The 19,644-nt window shown below is 36.6% G+C and overlaps 4 protein-coding genes across 8 annotated transcripts in view; 1 reads left to right on the forward strand and 3 right to left on the reverse strand.

Annotated features, from left to right (window-relative positions):
- The window catches only part of ptp4a3b (protein tyrosine phosphatase 4A3b), a 33,876-nt gene extending 33,580 nt beyond the window's left edge, over positions 1 to 296 (reverse strand). Inside the window, exon 1 of one of the 2 annotated variants that reach the window (XM_055210369.2) lies at positions 143 to 296. The gene's annotated coding sequence lies outside the window, so the exon portion shown is untranslated. The remainder of the gene's footprint in view (positions 1 to 142) is intronic. The other variant, XM_073872244.1, reaches the window with a different exon arrangement.
- Positions 297 to 2,872: 2,576 nt separating this feature from the next.
- Positions 2,873 to 8,868, forward strand: ndrg1b (N-myc downstream regulated 1b). The gene is made up of 14 exons (XM_055210375.2): positions 2,873 to 3,233; positions 3,672 to 3,777; positions 3,951 to 4,071; positions 4,866 to 4,928; positions 5,668 to 5,728; positions 5,856 to 5,942; positions 6,069 to 6,125; positions 6,219 to 6,322; positions 6,438 to 6,500; positions 6,596 to 6,647; positions 6,737 to 6,784; positions 6,929 to 6,964; positions 7,105 to 7,156; positions 7,353 to 8,868. Exons 1-14 carry the CDS (start codon positions 3,186 to 3,188, stop codon positions 7,541 to 7,543), a joined length of 1,089 nt encoding a protein of 362 aa, XP_055066350.1. The 5' UTR covers positions 2,873 to 3,185; the 3' UTR covers positions 7,544 to 8,868.
- A 7-nt stretch (positions 8,869 to 8,875) lies between these two features.
- ccn4b (cellular communication network factor 4b) lies at positions 8,876 to 13,338 on the reverse strand. The gene is made up of 5 exons (XM_055210374.2): positions 13,056 to 13,338; positions 11,778 to 12,054; positions 10,037 to 10,294; positions 9,748 to 9,941; positions 8,876 to 9,623 (listed from the first exon to the last, which is right to left on the reverse strand). Exons 1-5 carry the CDS (start codon positions 13,194 to 13,196, stop codon positions 9,324 to 9,326), a joined length of 1,170 nt encoding a protein of 389 aa, XP_055066349.2. The 5' UTR covers positions 13,197 to 13,338; the 3' UTR covers positions 8,876 to 9,323.
- Positions 13,339 to 15,331: 1,993 nt separating this feature from the next.
- tg (thyroglobulin) overlaps positions 15,332 to 19,644 on the reverse strand; it is a 50,167-nt gene continuing 45,854 nt past the window's right edge. For all 4 annotated transcript variants that reach the window (XM_055210372.2, XM_055210371.2, XM_073872245.1 and 1 more), the window contains exons 45-48: positions 17,064 to 17,171; positions 15,999 to 16,139; positions 15,720 to 15,913; positions 15,332 to 15,600 (exon numbers count right to left, since the gene is read on the reverse strand). In XM_055210372.2, the coding sequence (XP_055066347.2) occupies positions 15,467 to 15,600; positions 15,720 to 15,913; positions 15,999 to 16,139; positions 17,064 to 17,171 (577 nt within the window). In that variant the 3' untranslated portion in view covers positions 15,332 to 15,466. The remainder of the gene's footprint in view (positions 15,601 to 15,719; positions 15,914 to 15,998; positions 16,140 to 17,063; positions 17,172 to 19,644) is intronic.

Consider the following 19,644-nt stretch of genomic DNA (forward strand, 5'->3'; position numbering starts at 1 on the left):
AAACTGCCCGCCTTTAAAAATATGACCCGTGGATTGCAAATCGCGCACACCTGATTCACAAAACTCTGTTAAACACATAGTTTAAACAAACAGATCGGTAGATGACTACATGAACATTTTCATACAGCTTTTTCATACTCACAGATTTGTCAGAGTAGCTCCATGTGATTCAGTGAGCGTGTAGCGCTGTGTGTGGCGTGTACGTGCGCGCGGTGATTCCACTGGCTGCAGCCATGGAGACGCAGCGTCACCCAGAGCAACCGAGAAGAACGATTCATTTTCTTAATTTCTGCCAGTGCATGTGTTACATTGAAAAACATGACTTAAAAACTGTCTGTAAGGTGCACTTTATAATGCGACTAGGGTTAATAAAAATGGTCACATGAGTAACGTTACTTTATAAGCAGACTCATGGTCCATTACAAACAACGTTATAAGTCACAGAATAGATCAAATACATTAAATTAAAAACGGCATAGCCTACCAGTTTTTTTTATAAAAGAAAGTTAGAGATTTCCACATCGATAAATAGTTATATAACTGATACGGTAGAATTCAAATATACGGTAGAATTCAGATAAAAGTCTAAATGTAGTGCTTAAGTTTAATTTAAAAAGTTTAAAAAGCAAATTTACATGGCCACTTTATCCAATAAACTTTACAGAGTGTTTCTCGTGAAATGCTGATTTACAGGCTACATACATTTATAAACACTACTGTTGGAGCTCCATCTAGCGTGCAACATTAATGAAAACGTGTCAGTAGGTCATAGATTATGTGCACTTAATAAAGGTTATTAGGCTTCTTCGCAGCGATGCCATAGAAGAAACATTTTCGGTTACACATTTTGGTAATTTTTTTCTCACCTCATAGTCTGTAGAACCTGTGCCCACTAGACTAGACGAACCCTTTGTCCAGTAGAAATGTTTTGTGAATGTTACAGGTTCTTAACCATACAGCCCAGTAAAGACTCTAAATAAATAAATAAATAAATAAATAAATAAATAAATAAATAAATAAATAAATAAATAAATAAATACAATTTTATTTGTCACATACATACAAGTACGACATGCAACTGTCCGGTATTCAAGCATAAAATGAAAAAAGGCAATTTGGGATAATAAAAAAATGAAATAAAATGAAATAAAAATAAAAACAAAAGAAGTATATAAATAAAGTATAAACTATATACTATATAAGTTTATATCTTTTATATTCCTCTTTAAAGAATATAAAAAATAAAACCCATTTTTCAATATTTCTCTTATAAATTTTTTCCCATATTACTAGTAAAACTGTACTAAGCTAGTTTGTAACATGATAGCGCACATTAAAATGTATAAAACAAAGTTGTCTGTTTGGTTACCCATCATTGTTTAAAAAAATGTAATGAGGTCATTTGACTTCTTTTTCTATCTCCCTGGTTAATTCCTCTGTCTGGTTTTACATTTATGCAGGTCAGAACATAATAAAGTACCTGGCTAACATATGTCCAGAGACAGATGGACAGTCTACGTCGATGACTTTTTGCATGATGTGTAACTGTAAATCTGCAGGCTAAACATCTGCATAAACTCAATTGTTTCATGTAGGTAAAGATGCAGGTATTTCCTAAATCTGTGAGGATCAAATGCAATAAGAATGAATATTACGATGCAATATGCTTTAAAGTGACAATTTTGTTGATAAAAAGTTGCTGTATTTTAATTTGTCCATGTTACATGTACTGTAACGCTATAGTTTGGCTTTAAAGAGCAGAAAACAGCTTTCTCATGTCAAATAGGCTGCTACAATCGGACTTCTCTGTCTTTCCCAGCACTAGCACTTTCATCAGCACATATCCTACAAAAGTACTACATCACCTACATAACTATTTGAAAAGTTTTGTCAACAGTAATACGTTTAGCATCAGAAGTAATTGGGTTTTTGTATACATCAATCCCCTCAAGACATCAGTACATTTCACATTTTAGTGTTTGAAATGCATTTAGGTCCCAAACCAAAGCCATAAGCTTGTCTAGACAATTGTATCTACTTTTATATCATGATCTACTGTATAAACCAAATAGTTTCATTTGTCATTTATGTGCTGGCCAAAAAATGATACCTGGCGCAGTAGTACCCTTTCAAAAATTACACCCTTGCACCTGAAGAGCTCGTATTAGTACCTCACTGGTTCATATTGGTACAAAAGAGTGCATATTACTACCTCAAATGTATATATTGGTACCAAATGTATACACATCTGTACTTAAATAGTACATAGGACCTTTTATAAAGGTTATTGCCCCAGTGACAGCTTGGGAACCATTTTCGACCATTTTCTCTGCAAGTTTGTGTGTAAAATCTTTGCTCTAATATTACAGAGTAGCAGCTGATCAGTTCCCCAAGTTGAGCCCTTAAGAGTAGCCATCACCTCTGTAAGAGTGACACACTATTGAGGGAGTAAACAGCTCGGTCTGTCACACTGAGGCCACCAAAATTGTGCACAAAGCAGACAGGCTGATGGGAACTCAGCATTGATGACGTCTATACCACAGAAATGCCATCTGCCTCAAACTGCTTCACGCCTGCACAAACATGTCGCACGTAGCCCTCATCATCTTAATGTTAAATAAGCTTAGCACTGTCATTCTGTAAACAGTGTACTTAAAAGGTCATTTACCATAAGTTCCTCAACGATCTCCGCAAAATCATGACTACATCACCTTTGGTCCATAATTAGTTTGGTTTGGGTTGATTTCTTACATATACTGTATTTTGTGGTAGTATTATAAATGTTTATTTTTTTAAGGTGTTTTAGATTAGCTAAAAGCTTATTGAATAATTTTATAATTAATGTTAAAGAGGTAACTCAAATGCTTTTTCAAACTCTCCTGTGTTTCATTCATAAATTGTTTATGCATGGAAAACAGAAGAGCTGGGACCGATTCAGTAATGCCAGTGTCAAGCTTAACTTACTGATCCTATTTGAAGCGCTCTCCATCCTTTAAGAATTAGGCTCCTTCTGGCCAGGATGCAAGTCATGCTGGGATTTAGATGTTTACGCCAAACTGTAAAAAGGGGATATAAAACCCAGAGCTCAGTGCATTCTGTGCAAGGAGCACGAATCAGTCTACAAAACAAGATCTGATCAAACACTACGATCTTTTGTACACCTGCCTCCCACGACAGGCGTAGCCATGGTACTGGAGGACTCTGAGTGTTGTGCCTTTGATCTTGAGATCACTGTGAGTTAGTTTTACCAATCTTTTGCTGTTGTTGTGTTCAAACTGTGAAAAAAGACTGCTTTTCTTATTGATTGATTAGAGAATCATGTGTTTGCATTAGTATTTCTAGAGCTTTAGATGTTACTGTTAATGCATTTTAATGATGGAGAGATATTTTATTAATGCAATAGGATTTGATATGTATGCTCAAGGTGTTTTCATGTTTGATTGAACTGCTTAAACATTGAGTATTGGTAATACATTGCACTTTGTAAAGCAGCTTTGGAACAATAGTGAAAAGTGTAAATATTGCTGATGTCATTTTGTCACTTGCCTATAAAATACTTATAGCCTACTTAAACACACATAAAATACATTTCTATAGAAAGGAAAATAAATATCTGTGCTATGGTGTTATGCTCAAAACTTTAAAGCCCTGAAGAAACTGTGCTTTTTTAGGAGGATGCTGTCGAGACTCCCTTTGGTAAGGTGCACTGTACTATGAAGGGAGTTGCAAAGGGCAACCGCCCTGCCATCCTAACTTTTCATGACATCGGCCTGAACCGTAAGAATATCATATAAACCCTTTGAATATCTCATGCAAATGATTTTTAATGTCTGTAAAACTTTCTACTACCATTACTCAGTGTTTGTGAAATTTAAAATAAATCCAAGAAGACCCATTTTATTAGTGGGCTTATGAATGCTTTTAATAATACAGTGTTCTTTGTTCTGTAGATAAAACTTGTTTCGAGTCACTCTTTGACCATAAAGACATGCATGAGATCACGCAACACTTTGCTGTGTGTCATGTTGACGCCCCAGGACAGCACGAAGGTGCCGGCACAATCTCCACAGAGTAAGACGTCATTGTGGTACCATATAAGTCCATCAGTGATCACAAGATGAGAGCTGAGAACTAAACACTTGCTTTATAAAGTCAATATCGCTTAGCAGTGAGTTCAAAAGTCTCAGTACTCAGAATGAAACAAAATTCATATAATAAATGTATAGCTTCTCTTACTTTTTCTGTCTAAAATTGTCTTTTAGGATCCATTCAAATCAAACCAAAGTAAATCTGCTCTAAGAAGTATTCACCACAGACCGTTTCAATCACACACAGTTTTAATCACAACACTTTCGCACCAGACAGAATGTAGGTCAGCCTGCCAGTCGTTGGGTCTAAGGGGAGCAGACATGTTTATGATCTGCCATCTGCTACAGCTACACAACTGACATCCACCACCATAATCCAACTTATAAGAGTAGCGCTGAGACTGATTATGACCTGAGGTCATTAACCTCAGGTATTAGTGAGGTCATTGACCCCACTAATAACTGAAAAGCCATTAGCCAGTCTTGACCTGTAATGCTGTTTTGATTGGACATTCGTGGTATTTAACTTCCATTGAAAAGCAAAGATGCATCACAAATAAGATCTTTTTAATATCTAAAAAAGCAAACCAAGCACAAATAGAGTTTTTTTTCCACAATTGCCGGCCTCTCCGTAACCTGGCACATCTCTGCTAGAGTTAGATTAAATCTCGAAAATGTCACAAACTTTGCTCCCATTCGAAAGAAACTAAGCATTATCTCTATTTTAAATTTCTCTTGTATTAAATGATAATATTCTAAAAGCATTTATTATTGTAGGTCTACATACCCATCGATGGATCAGCTGTCAGAAACACTGCCTATGGTTCTCAAGTGCTTTGGGTGAGCATGTTGTCTTTTAAACCCAGCTTGGATCTTCAAATCACAAACTCTTATGTCAGACCTCCATACAGCAAAGAAATTTATTTTTAAATATATTTCAAAATATGGCCAAAAATATATTTGCTGAAATATATTTTGGAATATATTTTTCACCCATATATTTTTTTGTCATTTTTTATTTATTTTGAAATATATTTAAGAAATAAATACATTTTAAAGCATTAAAGAATATATTCAGCTCTCCATATATTTTAATCCAAGGAAATATATTCACGTTGCACGTTTGTTTTAAAAGTTAAATATAGTTTCAACATCAAAAATATACTTTATAAAATTAAGTTGCATTTAGCATATATTTAAAATATTATTTTGTAAATAATAATTTTTTCCCATATGGGATGTAAAATTAAAAAAATATATATTTTAATGTTTTATGTTTAATGTACAGTATATATTATATGTTGATATATAAAGGTTAAAACTAAATATATTTCCAAATTCAAAAATGTATTTTGCATTTATTTAAAATATATTTTTGGCCAGAGAAATGTATTTTTTGCTGTATGAGTTGACATGTTTTTTAAAGAACCTTTATCTTAAAAGCTTCTTAGGAGATTCGAAAATGCTTTTTCCATGGCGTTGCTGTGAAAAGGACATTTTAAAAACTATATTTTTAAGAATATACGCTTAAAGCTTGGACTTGGCCACCTAACTAAATCCTTGCACTTTTTTCCCATAGTCTAAGCAGTGTGATTGGACTGGCGGTGGGTGCTGGAGCCAACATTCTTTGCCGCTTTGCAGTGAGTTTTATATGGGGCTTCTCTTTAATTGGATTTGTTTAAAACATGGATAATCACATTCCTTGTTAATACACAGGAATATGAGAACCTCATTAATTGTTTGCTTTTTCGAATGTGTCCCCTAAAGTTAAAACATCCAGATTTGGTTGAAGGTCTTGTTCTGATTAATATGAATGCTCAGGCAGAGAGCCTCATGGACCGGGCAACACAAAAGGTACGAAATGAATTGCTTTTCTTTACTTGCATTGACTGGGATTAGAAATGAAAGTCAATGCGATTTTAGAAGTCCACGTGCCAAAGCATCTGCACAAATTCCCACTAAAAATAACTTTCTAAACAGATTACAAGCTGGACTCACGCTCTCCCTGACACAGTTATTTCACATCTTTTTGGAAAGGTAAGAAACAATGAACTACAAATATAAAACACTTTTATTCCCCTTTACATTTCACAAGGTTTTGGTTAATGGTAACATTAACTTGTATTGTAGGAGGAGATTCACAACAATTCCGAGCGGATTGCAACATTCCGTCAACACATTACAAACAACATTAACCAGTCCAACCTACAGCAGTTTGTCAAGTCCTACAAAAGGTACCACTCATGTATTCTGTATGGTCTTTAACTAAACTTGACAAGCCCTGTAGCATCTCTATTTTAATGTAACAACACTTGCCTTTTCTCATTAATGGTAACTCTATCTTCTCAGTCGGCGGGATCTGGAGATGGAGAGACCTGTACAGGGAGAAAGCGTTAATGTACGAACCCTCAAGTAAGTCCCACCTGATGACAGCAGTTTTTAGCTAGTTCTTCAGACCTACCTAAATTTCGAAACTTCTTATAACTGACCAGTTGTTTTTATGACAGGTGTCCAGCCTTGCTGATAGTAGGTGATAGTTCTCCTGCTGTGGATGCTGTTGTGAGTCTGTTTTCTTTATCGTCTTAATCTTTAAGAGATGCCTAGTGAATCACACTATATGTGCTTATAAAATAAAATATTTTTAACAGGTTGACAGCAACTCCAGAATGAATCCAACAACCACAACCCTTCTCAAGGTCAACCAGTTAACTCAAAAGCACATTTCATTTACTGCCTGGATTAATCTTCTTTTAGCAGCTTGCAAATAATTCATATCAGCTAAAATGTCATAAAATGTCATTTACCTTATTAAAATAATATTATGTTAATTTTTTTTCTAGATGGCTGACTGTGGAGGCCTTCCACAGGTTGATCAGGTATTCTCTCTCTCTCTCTCTCTCTCTCTCTCTCTCTCTATATATATATATATATATATATATATAAAATTGAAAATTTTTACATATGTATATAATTGAAAATGTTTAACATTATTGACCATTTTTGTACCTTCTTGCAGCCTGGCAAACTAATAGAAGCTTTCAAGTACTTTATCCAGGGCATGGGCTACAGTAAGTGCATATTATTATTTAAAAAAGTGTCTACAATTATATTAACACTGATTTTCCATTAATAACATAAATAATAGTTATTTACTATAGCTATCTAGTATACGCACCAACTTGCTCCATAAAACAATAAAAGCTGCAAGATTGTTATGGCTCAATTATGCAGGGGTTTCTTCTCATTTAAATCTCTTTGTCTCAGTGCCATCTGCAAGTATGACTCGTCTGGCCCTTTCTCGTACTGGCAGTAGCTCATCCCTGGATCGTAGCCGCAATCGATGTGGCACCAACACATCACAGGAGGAGCGTGGACGTTCCCATACTGATGTCTCAATGGACAGCACCTTCAACAGCATAGAGCACAACCCCTCAGGACCCATACTTTCTGTTTAGCCGTACCGCTAAATGCCTGATGTAATGACACCACTGATGCAGATATCAGAATGTAACTAGGCAACTAATTCTGAATCATCTGAAAGTTGATGTTCCTATTAAATCACATTTAATGATGCACTGCCGGCATTATTAGGGATTTAAGCAGGGTCAGTGCAGCACAGAAATGTAACTTATACCCATTAAACTAGACATTGAACTAGTCTAGTGCAGTGGTTCTCAAACTTTTTCCGCGTGCGGCCCCCCTTGTGTACGGTGCATTCTTTTGCGGCCCCCCCAAAGAAAATTTATGACAAAAAACTGTTCTAAAATTTAACATTTTAATTAAGCAAAACATATGAAATTATACAAAGTAGTGCTGTTGGTTAGTAGCCTTATTTTTTTTTAGGTTTAATTACACAGAATTCATGATAAATGAATGTATTTTATAAAATGTCATAAAACTGGGGCCCCCCTGGCACCATCTCGTGGCCCCCAGTTTGAGAACCACTGGTCTAGTGCATTGTTATTTTTTATTTCTTACAGCTAAACATCATATTTTTATTATATAAAATATACAGTGCAAAAGTCTAAGGCCACCACCACCAGACTTCTTGTTTTAGAAGTTTTAATGTCCATTAATATTTATTTTTCAATCTATTTTATTAAGATACAAACAGAAAATACAGGAAATATGTACAAAAAAATAAAAAAATAATAATTTTAAGGACTAAATGTCTTCTTTAGGCATTGTCTGTGTTTAGTGTGACCTCTCCTGGCACTAAACACATCTTGAGCGTTTTTTGAGCAGAATGAAGTAAAAAGACAAATTTCTTTAAAATTTGGATTTAATTTTATTTATGTTTAAGAGATCCTGCAGTTTCCTGCTATTGCTCAAGTGGAAGGGTAGTTTACCCTAAAAACTTGACACATCAGTTTACATTTTTATACAATTTTTAATACTACATATTTACACATTTCCTGTATTTTCTGGATGTATTCTATTAAAGAGACTGAGAAACAATTATATATGATCACTAACAAATCTAATTCTGGCATGGTGGCCTAAGACTTTTGCACAGTACTGCATGAGTTAAGAAACTAGTGAATATGTATTAAATGTTTTGTTTTGTGTTTTTCTGATATATGACAATTTGAATGTTTTCTATAAACTGTATATTACAACTCTTGCATATCTTTTTTAGAAGTTTTATTTAATAGCAATGGTGATTTTATTACATATTGGTTTTAGGAATGTGCATAATAGCCGCCTGGTTAATGTTGTCTCCAACAAACTAAGACCACTCAGAATGTATTTAAAATAAATAAAGAAAATAAAACAGTGAGTACATTTATTAACTGTTTTATTGCTGTGTCATACATTAAAATACTCAGAAATCTTTAAATGCATTTTTTCCACACACACCATGTTTCTTTACTGAACCATAAAAAGTATGGTGCTGTAATACAACACAATATGATTAAAATAAATAACATAATTACAAGCAAATTATATAATTTACATATACTTATATATATTGTATGTTATATTAAAAATGTCACAAATGCAAAAGAAGCAGTGCACCTGTACAGAGGTGTCACAAATGATATGAAATTGCACCTTTTCGTATTTACGTAAATTACTCTTCATTGAGTAACAACAGAAATAAATACAAACAATTGCATAAAGATAAACAAAAATCTTTTGGTAAACACAAAAGATCTTTTTTTCATTTGTCAAGGATATCGCATAAAATAGAATCCTCGTAGTAAATACTGTATCTGAGTCCTTGTTAATGAATTAGTTAATGATTTCATTGAACTCATAGTATTGCTCCAGATCTGCAAAGATATCATTTGGATTCCTGCAGGAGAGGTTGCAGAAGCAGGCGTTGATCCACATGTATTTCCAGGTAAGGATTGATCCATTGGGACACTCAAACTCCACGTCAATGGTCTTAGACTTGTAGGGAATGCAGCAGCGCTCATCGATACAAACTCCACAGTACTTTGGCCAATATTGCTTCTTACTGACACAGCCTGAGATGTTGAAGTTCTGAAATTCTGGCTCACGGTAGATGTTCAGGCATTTCTTACCCGGCTGAGCCATGGTTGTGACAAATAGTTAGTGACCAAATAAATGAACAAATAAGTCAATCAATGTATTACAGAGGAAATACCTTAAAAATGACGAGTGATATGAATGAATAAAGTAGCGTTCTTACTCTAAAGTGCTTTGTGATGTCCACCTCACAAGGTCGCAGATTACACAGTCGAGACTCTTTCTCCATCACGCATTCAGGATTGTCATTCGAGATGCGCAGTGATACGCCCCGCCCACAGGTCTTTGAGCAGGGACTCCATGGGGTTGTCTGGGTAATGCAATTTTTGTGCCAAATATCATTAGTGGAGAGGGACACTGAAACAGACAATAAAGAGAAGCATGAAATGTACCCATTCTGAAACATAAAAGCAATATTTATTTCTTTTACATTATATTCATACACAACTCACCCTCCTCAGGGGCGTGTCTGGGGTTGGTCTTGCGCAGTTTACGGGACTCCTCGCAGATCCATTTCTCACAACACTGGCCTGGTATCTTCACTCTTTTGGGTGACTGACACCACACCCGGGGTGGCAGGGACTCGGTGCAGAGGGGCACGCACCCAATAGCCCCATTTACACACAAACAGCGGTACTTACAATTGGGTTGGAAGCTTTGGCCATTGCGGTAAATCACACCATCATGCTCACAGCCTGTTCCCCTAACATCTGAAACACAGGACATGTTATACACTCACCTAAAGGATTATTAGGAACACCTGTTCAATTTCTCATTAATGCAATTATCTAATCAACCAATCACATGGCAGTTGCTTCAATGCATTTAGGGTTGTGATCCTGGTGAAGATAATCTCCTGAACTCCAAACTGAATGTCAGAATGGGAAAGAAAGGTGATTTAAGCAATTTTGAGCGTGGCATGGTTGTTGGTGCCAGACGGGCCAGTCTGAGTATTTCACAGTCTGGTCAGTTACTGGGATTTTCACGCACAACCATTTCTAGGGTTTACAAAGAATGGTGTGAAAAGGGAAAAACATCCAGTATGTGGCAATCCTGTGGGCAAAAATGCCTTGTTGATGCTAGAGGTCAGAGGAGAATGGGCCGACTGATTCAAGCTGATAGAAGAGCAACTTTGACTGAAATAACCACTCGTTACAACCGAGGTATGCAGGAAAGCATTTGTGAAACCACAACACGCACAACCTTGAGGCGGATGGGCTACAAAAGCAGAAGACCCCACCTGGTACCACTCATCTCCACTACAAATAGGAAAGAGGCTACAATTTGCACAAGCTCACCAAAATTGAACAGTTGAAGACTGGAAAAATGTTGATTTCTGTTGAGACATTCAGATGGTAGAGTCAGAATTTGGCGTAAACAGAATGAGAACATGGATCCATCATGCCTTGTTACCACTGTGCAGGCTGGTGGTGGTGGTGTAATGGTGTGGGGGATGTTTTCTTGGCACACTTTAGGTGCCAATTAGTGCCAATTAAGCATCGTTTAAGTGCCACGGCCTTCCTGAGCATTGTTTCTGACCACGTTAATCCCTTTATGACCACCATGTACCCATCCTCTTATGGCTACTTCCAGCAGGATAATGCACCATGTCACAAAGCTCGAATCATTTCAAATTGGTTTTTGAACATGACAATGAGTTCACTGTACTAAAATGGCCCCCACAGTCACCCGATCTAAACCCAATAGAGCATCTTTGGTATGTGGTAGAACGGGATCTTCGTGCCCTGGATGTGCATCCCAAAAATCTCCATCAACTGCAAGATGCTATCCTATCAATATGGGCCAACATTTCTAAAGAATGCTTTCAGCACCTTGTTGAATCAATGCCACATAGAATTAAGGCAGTTCTGAAGGCGAAAGGGGGTCAAACACAGTATTAGTATGGTGTTCCTAATAATCCTTTAGGTCAGTGTATATACAAAATCTCAGATTTTGGCAAAAATCTCTAATGATCAATAAGCTTATATATTATTATTAGTATGTATATTATTAAATATGAATTAGTCTGTTCAATTAGAGGAACAGATTAATCTGCATTTACAAAAAATGTTTCTATAATTCTATATATTCGATACTGTATCTTATTGAAGGTTCATGCATGATCAATTTTGGCTATATTACACTATGGCTATATTAAGTTGAAGCAGTTAAGGAATATTTGGGGTCACTTACATGCACACAATCCTTTTTCGTACCTCGGCTTGTCAGAGCTGTAGTCACAGTAAAGTCCTTTATGATAGTCACACGTATCTCTTTCATTACAGGTCTCGCCCACCTGCTTGGCACAGGTTTTGCAGCAGTCACACCCGTCCGTCAACAGGCTGACCCCAGGCGGACACTTGGGGACAATCTTGGGGCATTTACAGGGCCATTTGCAGTATCGAGTCCGGTTATAAGGGTCCAAATCCGTAGTTACATAAGGAGAGTCGGTGGAGTTTTGGGAACTGGCCTGTGCACAAGAAAAGGGTCAACTATAAACAGGGACGTCTATAACCAATTTAGCCACAAAGGGGCAGCAAAGAGTACAATTTGAAACGACATTGAAATTAGGTCCTAGCTTGACTAATAGGGAGTATAAAATACAAATAGAGTAAAATAGAAATGCTTCTCAAAAAGCATTTTGATTTTAATAAAGCAAATACGGCCTATATGCTATCATCACATTTAGTGAAAAGTTTAGAAAAAGACCTAAATACAAAATTAATTGCTTTATTCAAAATATACACTGTTGTTATCCAAAAATATCCTAAATAAAAGTTTTGGGGATACTCACTCTTTATTTATATTCTCCTACATTAAAAAATAATACTCCTCAAAACTTTACAATAATAAAAAAAGAACTAAAAGAATTATGTTGTGATTTATCATCCCACATAAATGAAAACTATGTTATATTTTAGTATAGTTTGTTCAAACAACAAAATCAAATGCACACTACTGGGAAACTGGCAAAAAATTTACTCTGAGCATTTAATAAAAGCTTCTTGAGGTTTCATCCTAAAAAAAACTTTATAAACAGTACTGAATGAGTTTCCTATTCTATTATTGGGCATCTTTTCTTTATTATTTGTACCAAGTTATCCATAAAAATTGCAAATAAATTGTTATGTTAGCACAATTATTTACAATCATTTAAGCATACACCCCTTTTTTAACAATATTATTATATGTCATCGTAGTTAAGTGAGCCTCAATCTTTTAATAGTACGAACATTTGGACCCATTCTGTACCATTCTAATGAGTAATGAATCTGGCACGTTAATGTATATCATCATATTTGGCACAGTGTTGAACGCTTTCCAATAATCAGCTACCTTCTGTTGTCTCGTGCAATGATAAACTACATCACGACTTTACTTAACATCAGCTGCAAGACTCGCAAACTATTCTTGCTTTTCGTAATACTGCGTGAATTAAACACATCAAGTCAAAACAGTAAAACAGCTCACCTGATGCAAACTGGCTGTCAGAAAAATCCACGACAGGAGTCTCCACATTACTATATTCCTGAATGAAATACATTGAAACAAGAAATGTAGATTATTACATTTAAAATCCACAGCACACTTAGTTTGGTCCCCGCGTGGCATCCACAGAGCGCGCACTGGCACGCTCGCACTCGTGTGGTTTAATGTACGCGTGTCTTGCTTTACGTCAGTAAAGACGCGCGCTGGAGTTTTCTTTGGAGATTTTGCTTCAGTTTAGTTCACCCAACTCTGTCAAAGCAGTTAAAATGGCGCGTTTAACATTTTCGTTTTAATTTTTTCATGTTTCAATTGTTTGTTATATTTATAAATAAAACGAGATTATTATGAAGTCCTCCTTATAATTATGTCTTGGCATGATTTTTACATAACAGGTTAAGTGTACAGAATCTTAGCAAGCTATGTTTGTAAATTCCTTTACAGATGTTCCTGGCATAAGATCTGATATAAATTTAAGCTTTGCAATCGTCGTTACGTATGTAGCCTTGGGCTCTTAACATTTGGAAAATCATCTTATTAAACCATAATTCAAGATAAGAGCAACAGCGAGAGAGAACTTTGTGACCCCAACACACATTTTTTCAGGCAAAACTGTCAAAGAGGTAAAATAGAGGAGTAAAGAAACTGATCTACAAAAACAATTAACTTAACAGATTTATGTATTCATGAGGTGAAATGTTCTGTTGTGGAAGCAGCATATTTGAGTTTTATTCATTTATTTACATTATTTTTATTAGTTTTTCATTACATGGCCAAAACTGAGAGATAACCAGTCAAATGTAATGGTACAAAAGGGGGCCACTGGGATGATCCCCTTATGAAAGAGTCCTATGAACTATTTAGGTACAGCTGATACGTATACATTATTTATTAAAAATATGCACTCTTTAGGTACAAATGTGAACTATTTGAAAGTGTACCTTTTCTGACAGTGTACCCAGATAATGCAAAACAACCTATTAGTATAATTGCTATGCACACGCAAGCATGTACATACAAATGACCATTTGTATGAAATGTCTGCCAAAAATCTAAGCATGTGCTAGATTCCAATTTCCACTGTTTACATAGTTAATCCGACAGCAGGGAAGCACGCTAGTGATGCACTAAACACAAAACAGCCAATAAAATACCCTAATGCAACATACTTAAGAAGTTTTAATGAAAATGCGTTTATATTAAACCCCATACTGCAGATTGTGTAACTTTGTTTTATAGTGCATATGGAAGCAATTCAAAAATGCTCATTCTAAGAAAGCGTCCATGCAGACACGGGACATTAGAACAGAACAGTCTAGACAAAGAGGAAAGACCTGTTATGATCTCCGAGAATAAAGTGACAATTAGGTCACAGAATAGCTCTCTGTCAGTTGCATACAATCTTACAGCAACATCTGGATACTCGCAAATGGTCAGTATTGCTCATGTCTTTCCTTGCACTTTTGTCATTGGCTTTCAGAATAAATCACCACATCAGTGACAATTGTTTTTATTTTAAAGATGAATCCCTGTGTGAATTCCCAAATTCAAGGACTTTCCAGGTCTAATACCCTCAAATTCAAGGACTAAATGTGGAGACACATTTCAAGTGAGAGCAAGGTTACATCGAGTTACCATTTAAGATACATTGTTACAGTTCCCTTTGGAGGGAACTAGCGCTGGGTCACTGCGGTGAGACTTTGGGCACGCCTCCAGGGGTAAGTGCGTCTGAATGTGTACATCAAATTCAACCAATGGTGAGGCTTAACAACAAATACAAGGTTACGCGAGAGCCAGGAAGTATATCGCTATCTGAAATATTGCCAAAGACGGCGTTACAGGGAAGCAGGAAGTATGGCAAGGGAGACGCAGCGTCTTGTTCCCTTCTCAGGGAACAACAGTTACATATGTAACCAGAGACGTTTTTTATGTGTCAATATAACACAACTACTGTATGCAAAAAAGCATTTTGGTATGAATCAACATTCGCATACAGAAGATATAAGCATTTAAAGCTAACAGTTTAGCACGTGTGCTTAAAAAGTCTAGACATTTTATATTATCCTACACTTCACAGGGAATAATATGGATTTTTTTGCAGAAAACTTCTTGCATAAAATAGATTCAAGCACTTTCAATGACTATATTTTCAAAAACTTTCCAGTGCCTTAAATATTCCCCCCCTGATTCACAAACTTTCAAGGATTTCAAGGACCCGTGGGAACCCTGCTATCATTTGATAAAAAAACAAACAACAAAAGTGTTTTCAATGCAGTTTATTGCTGAAGTTCTACAATGAATGTTCAATCATTCATAATTATAAAGATTTACATCAACAGTGCTAAAAATTGAACATGAAACTAAAATCAGAAGACCATCTGCAAGTCATTAGTACTCTAACTGTAAGCATCTTTGTCAGATTTGGGCTTGCTGGGAGTCACAGAGAAGTTGGACGCTCCCATCGTTGGCTCTTGGGTTGCGGTCTGAAAACGTCCAGTATCTCCTACTGCAGCTCCACAGGACAGTTTGGCTATAATGTAAAACAGAATCCGTTTTTTAGGTATATAAGTATTATCAGTGAACACCAACATATACATTAAGCATACAAACAGGTGTATTTGTTTAGAACCTATTCAAGACCCCACTAACCAGTAGATTTGATCAGAGCAGGCACATACTGAGACCAAAAGGAACACTGAGGGGTCTGAAGGTTCTTGCGGTTACCGAGCATGACAGACATCTCCTTAAAGCCCCGCCCACCAGAGTAAGGCATGAACTGAGGCCAAGGGGGCAAAAATTTACTGAAAGATGTCCTAGATGCAGCAAGAGGCAGATTGGGGTTTCTTTGAAGAAAAGATAAGACACAAGATAAGACGAGACGAGTGGAGAACAATCATATGCAACACCCCACCAGTTCATGATACACACCCAGACTTTATGAAGTTTGCCATGTAACTCATGATCTGCAAGGTCAGCGTTTTCTCCTCTGAGCTATAGAGGTCATGAGTTTCAGAGGCAAGAGGAACCCCAAACAGATACTGCACATCCATAGGAGCTGACAGATCGACGCTGTGATTAACAGACAAAATAGAAACAGAAGCATTATGTACTGTTGAAGTCAGACAGATTACAGAATTGCAGCTGTATTCATCAAAATGACAAGAGGTAGTTCACCACTGAATGAACAGCTATTAAAGGTGCAGTGTGTAAATTTGAGTGGCATCTAGTGGTGAAGTTGCGAATTGCAACCAACGGCTCAGTCCAGCTCTCACCTCTTGCTTTTGAAACACATAGAGAAGCTACGGTAGCCGTCATCGGTCAAACATGTTATAGTTGGAGAAAACTTAGTAAAAAAGTTTGTCCGTTAAGGGCTTCATGGCTGCACAAAATGGCGGCTTCCATGTAAGGGGACCCTCGGTGTATGTAAATAAAAATGTCTCATTCTAAGGCAATAAACACATAACGGTTCATTATGAAAGGTCTTTATAAACCCCTGAAAATATAGTTATGTTGATTATTTTGCATTTCTGTCAAGAGATCCTTCTGGAAATTACACACTGCACCTTTAAATAATGTCACAAAAGGTCAGAACAAGCCAAAGTCCAGATTGTCCTTGGCAGACGCTTTTCAAAAGTTAATTATGTCTATAGTTGGAGCCTTTTTGTCGGTGTTTAGAAAATTTCCTAACAGATCAAGCATTCATCAAATATTGGCTCACATCAGCCTCAAAGTCGAATGCAAAACAACCATTATTCAGACTCCATAGAGACATGTGCAATGTTAATACAAGTGTAAACAATTTACAAGCTGATTTCAAAATAACCAAGGATGCTCAGAAAAAAACAAAAAGTGAAAGTGTTAGCCAATGAACTGCGAATTTGATTATTTAAATATATTTATAGTAAATTTTTATAGCTTGTTTGCTTTTTTGCATGGGTGGTGGTATATCAGAGTGATAATAATTCTTTATAATAAATCATGTATGAGAAGCACCTGTTGTGGGAAGTTTCCTCGGGCAGGTGGTAGAGGTAAACACTGGACTGAGTGTTGGCTGCCCAGAATTCGGCCATGTTGACAGCTGGACAGATGATGAAGAGGTCTCTGGAGAAATAAAGAGCCATACGGATACATGCATGGTAATGTTCAAACATTTATACCACAATCTTGTCCAAGGATTTAGATAAATTGCTTTGGACAAAAGTGTCTGCTAAATGCCTAAATGTAGATAAATACTATATATAATTTTTTAATCGATCACTGCATGCTTTACAATTGTTTAACCGTTTAATTATTTCCATGCAATTCATTCATGAGTTGTTAAATAAAGGATTTCACAAGCCAGGGATTTTTAAGCACTGCTGTATAGGAAATGCTGGGTATTTGCAGACACTGACTTAATATCCAGCTACAGCAGCCAGGACTTTCCATGCTGCCTAATGTTGAAGTATAAACAGAAGCAGAGGTTTTAACCAGATCCATATGAAATCCATCAGACATAGTCTTGTCTGGTCAAATTATAACATATACAGCCAATTACGGGTGGGTGTTGGCATTTGGGCTACTTTTAAAGGTAAAGAGTACATACGAATATGATCAGGTAATGATGTAAGCCAGACTCGAACCATGGCACAATGTGTTGGAGCACATACTTAAAATACTTGTGTGTATACAGCTCTTGTTTTCTTGTTGTCCCTGGGTTTCTGTGGTCAAAGGGGTGTGTCACATGTCGGTCAGGTCCGGTCTGTACTATATATGACACTAGTGATTATGTGGGATGAAGGCTCACTCTCTCTAAAAACTGGATTTGGAGTTGCTGGCAAGAATTCAGTGCAATTGAGGACACAGGGGTCTAAGCAATGCGTGATAAATATAAAATATTGTTCTTTTGCTTCATAAGTACAAGCTAAAGATTACAACGTAAAAATTACTTAGCCGCTATGCTAGCAACATTAAAGCATGTGTTGTAGTATGGGAATGCTTGTGTACATTTCCTAATATGGGAAATGTGTATTTATAAACAGCATTTGTTTCTACATTTTAAATTTATTACATTTGCACACTGGGTCATCACAAACAGCAATGAATCAGAGAGAAAAGAACAAACTGTTTCTTAAATAAACTCTCATCATCCGATTCACAAAGTCAACATCCTAAACTGCTGAATGCAATTTTTTCAGAGTCTTAAAGGAAAACACCACCGTTTTTCAATACTGTACCATGTTTCTACATCAAGTTAGATCAACCAATACATACCTATCTCTTTCAATGCATGCATTTTTAATCTTTGTACAGCGCTTCCTGAATGTGTTTGAATAGGGAAAACATGGAAGTGTTTGGTGGCTTCTAAATTCATCCCTGTTTGGAGCCCTGATAGGAATGAATGGGGCTAGGCCAAATGCCAACACATTCACGAGGCGCCGCACAAAAAGTGCATGCATTGAAAAAAGATAGGTATGTATTAATTCATCTAAGTTGAGGTAAGAACATAGCAAAACATTGAAAATCGGTGGTGTTTTCCTTAAAAAACAAGTCTTTTATAGATAGAGTTGGGGTACTCAAACTTGGACTCGGACTCAAGTCCAATTTTGAATGAACTCGGACTTGTCCCGCACTCGGGTGAATTTGTACTCGGACTTGGACATTTTGGACTCGGAAAATATCCCAAGTACAGTCAAGTCCGCGTCATGTGTAACAATAAAACCAGCATAAACTTGAGATGAGAAATTAATTAATGTCTCACTGTCTCCCCCTCCTGTTATTTTACTTGAACACACTGGCAGGCAGCCAGTCGCATCATACGTGCAGACAAACACACACATCACACACATTAATGCGTGGCTAGCACGATGTCCTCAAAGTCAGCAATAATTTGTTTTGCTTATGAAAATCATAGAGAATTTTTTTTGCAAGACATGTGGTAAAAAGAAGATACCTCTATATCCCTTTCTTTTCTTTGAAATCATTTTTGATAGGAAACTAGTTGACATAAAATAAAAATGTTCAAGGCAAGATGCAATAGAGGTATTTTTATTACATTTTTATATTGCCATTGGTTTAATGGGTTGAAAGGTTATAGTATTAATAGAAAGTAACAATTTACAATACAAATTTTGTATCTTTTTTTCAATTTAATTACTTTCTGGACTCGGGCGGACTCGACTTGGACTCGGCCTTTAAGAACTCGGACTTGAGTCCAACTCGGACCCTTTTGGACTCGGACTTGATGTTTAAGGACTTGGTCTTGAATCGTTCCTCGACAAAGGTGGACTCGGACCCAACTCTATTTATAGAACAGTAAGGGGCCGGTCACACCAAAAGCGCGACGCAAGGCGCGACGCACTGCCTTTTTAAAAAAAAAGAGCAGTGCGACGCGGCTTTTCATATTGCTAAGCAACCACCAAGTCAGCTGTCTTGTCAATCAAATATTGAAGCGTGAGCGCTCTTTTGCTGTTAACTGTCATATTAGCAGAAACTTTAAAAAGAGGGCGCTTGCTCTGACCTTGTTTGAGGGTGAGAGGGGCACAAACACGCAGGAGAGAGTTAGCGAGTGGAGTCCGGTTCTTCAAAGCAACTG

This window comes from Misgurnus anguillicaudatus, chromosome 10 (genome assembly GCF_027580225.2).
Source record: "Misgurnus anguillicaudatus chromosome 10, ASM2758022v2, whole genome shotgun sequence".
NCBI lineage: Eukaryota > Metazoa > Chordata > Actinopteri > Cypriniformes > Cobitidae > Misgurnus > Misgurnus anguillicaudatus.

What these genes read in the sequence shown, in the direction of transcription:
- ndrg1b (XM_055210375.2), top strand. Translation starts at nt 3,186, where the DNA reads ATGGTACTGGAGGACTCTGAGTGTTGTGCCTTTGATCTTGAGATCACT. An exon ending in GCCGGCACAATCTCCACAGA is followed by an intron (nt 4,072 to 4,865) that starts GTAAGACGTCAT and finishes TTATTATTGTAG; the next exon opens with GTCTACATACCCATCGATGG. An exon ending in GCCTTCCACAGGTTGATCAG is followed by an intron (nt 6,965 to 7,104) that starts GTATTCTCTCTC and finishes ACCTTCTTGCAG; the next exon opens with CCTGGCAAACTAATAGAAGC.
- ccn4b (XM_055210374.2), bottom strand. Translation starts at nt 13,196, where the DNA reads ATGCCACGCGGGGACCAAACTAAGTGTGCTGTGGATTTTAAATGTAAT. An exon ending in CGAAAAAGGATTGTGTGCAT is followed by an intron (nt 10,295 to 11,777) that starts GTAAGTGACCCC and finishes CCTGTGTTTCAG; the next exon opens with ATGTTAGGGGAACAGGCTGT. An exon ending in ACATCACAAAGCACTTTAGA is followed by an intron (nt 9,624 to 9,747) that starts GTAAGAACGCTA and finishes ACCATGGCTCAG; the next exon opens with CCGGGTAAGAAATGCCTGAA.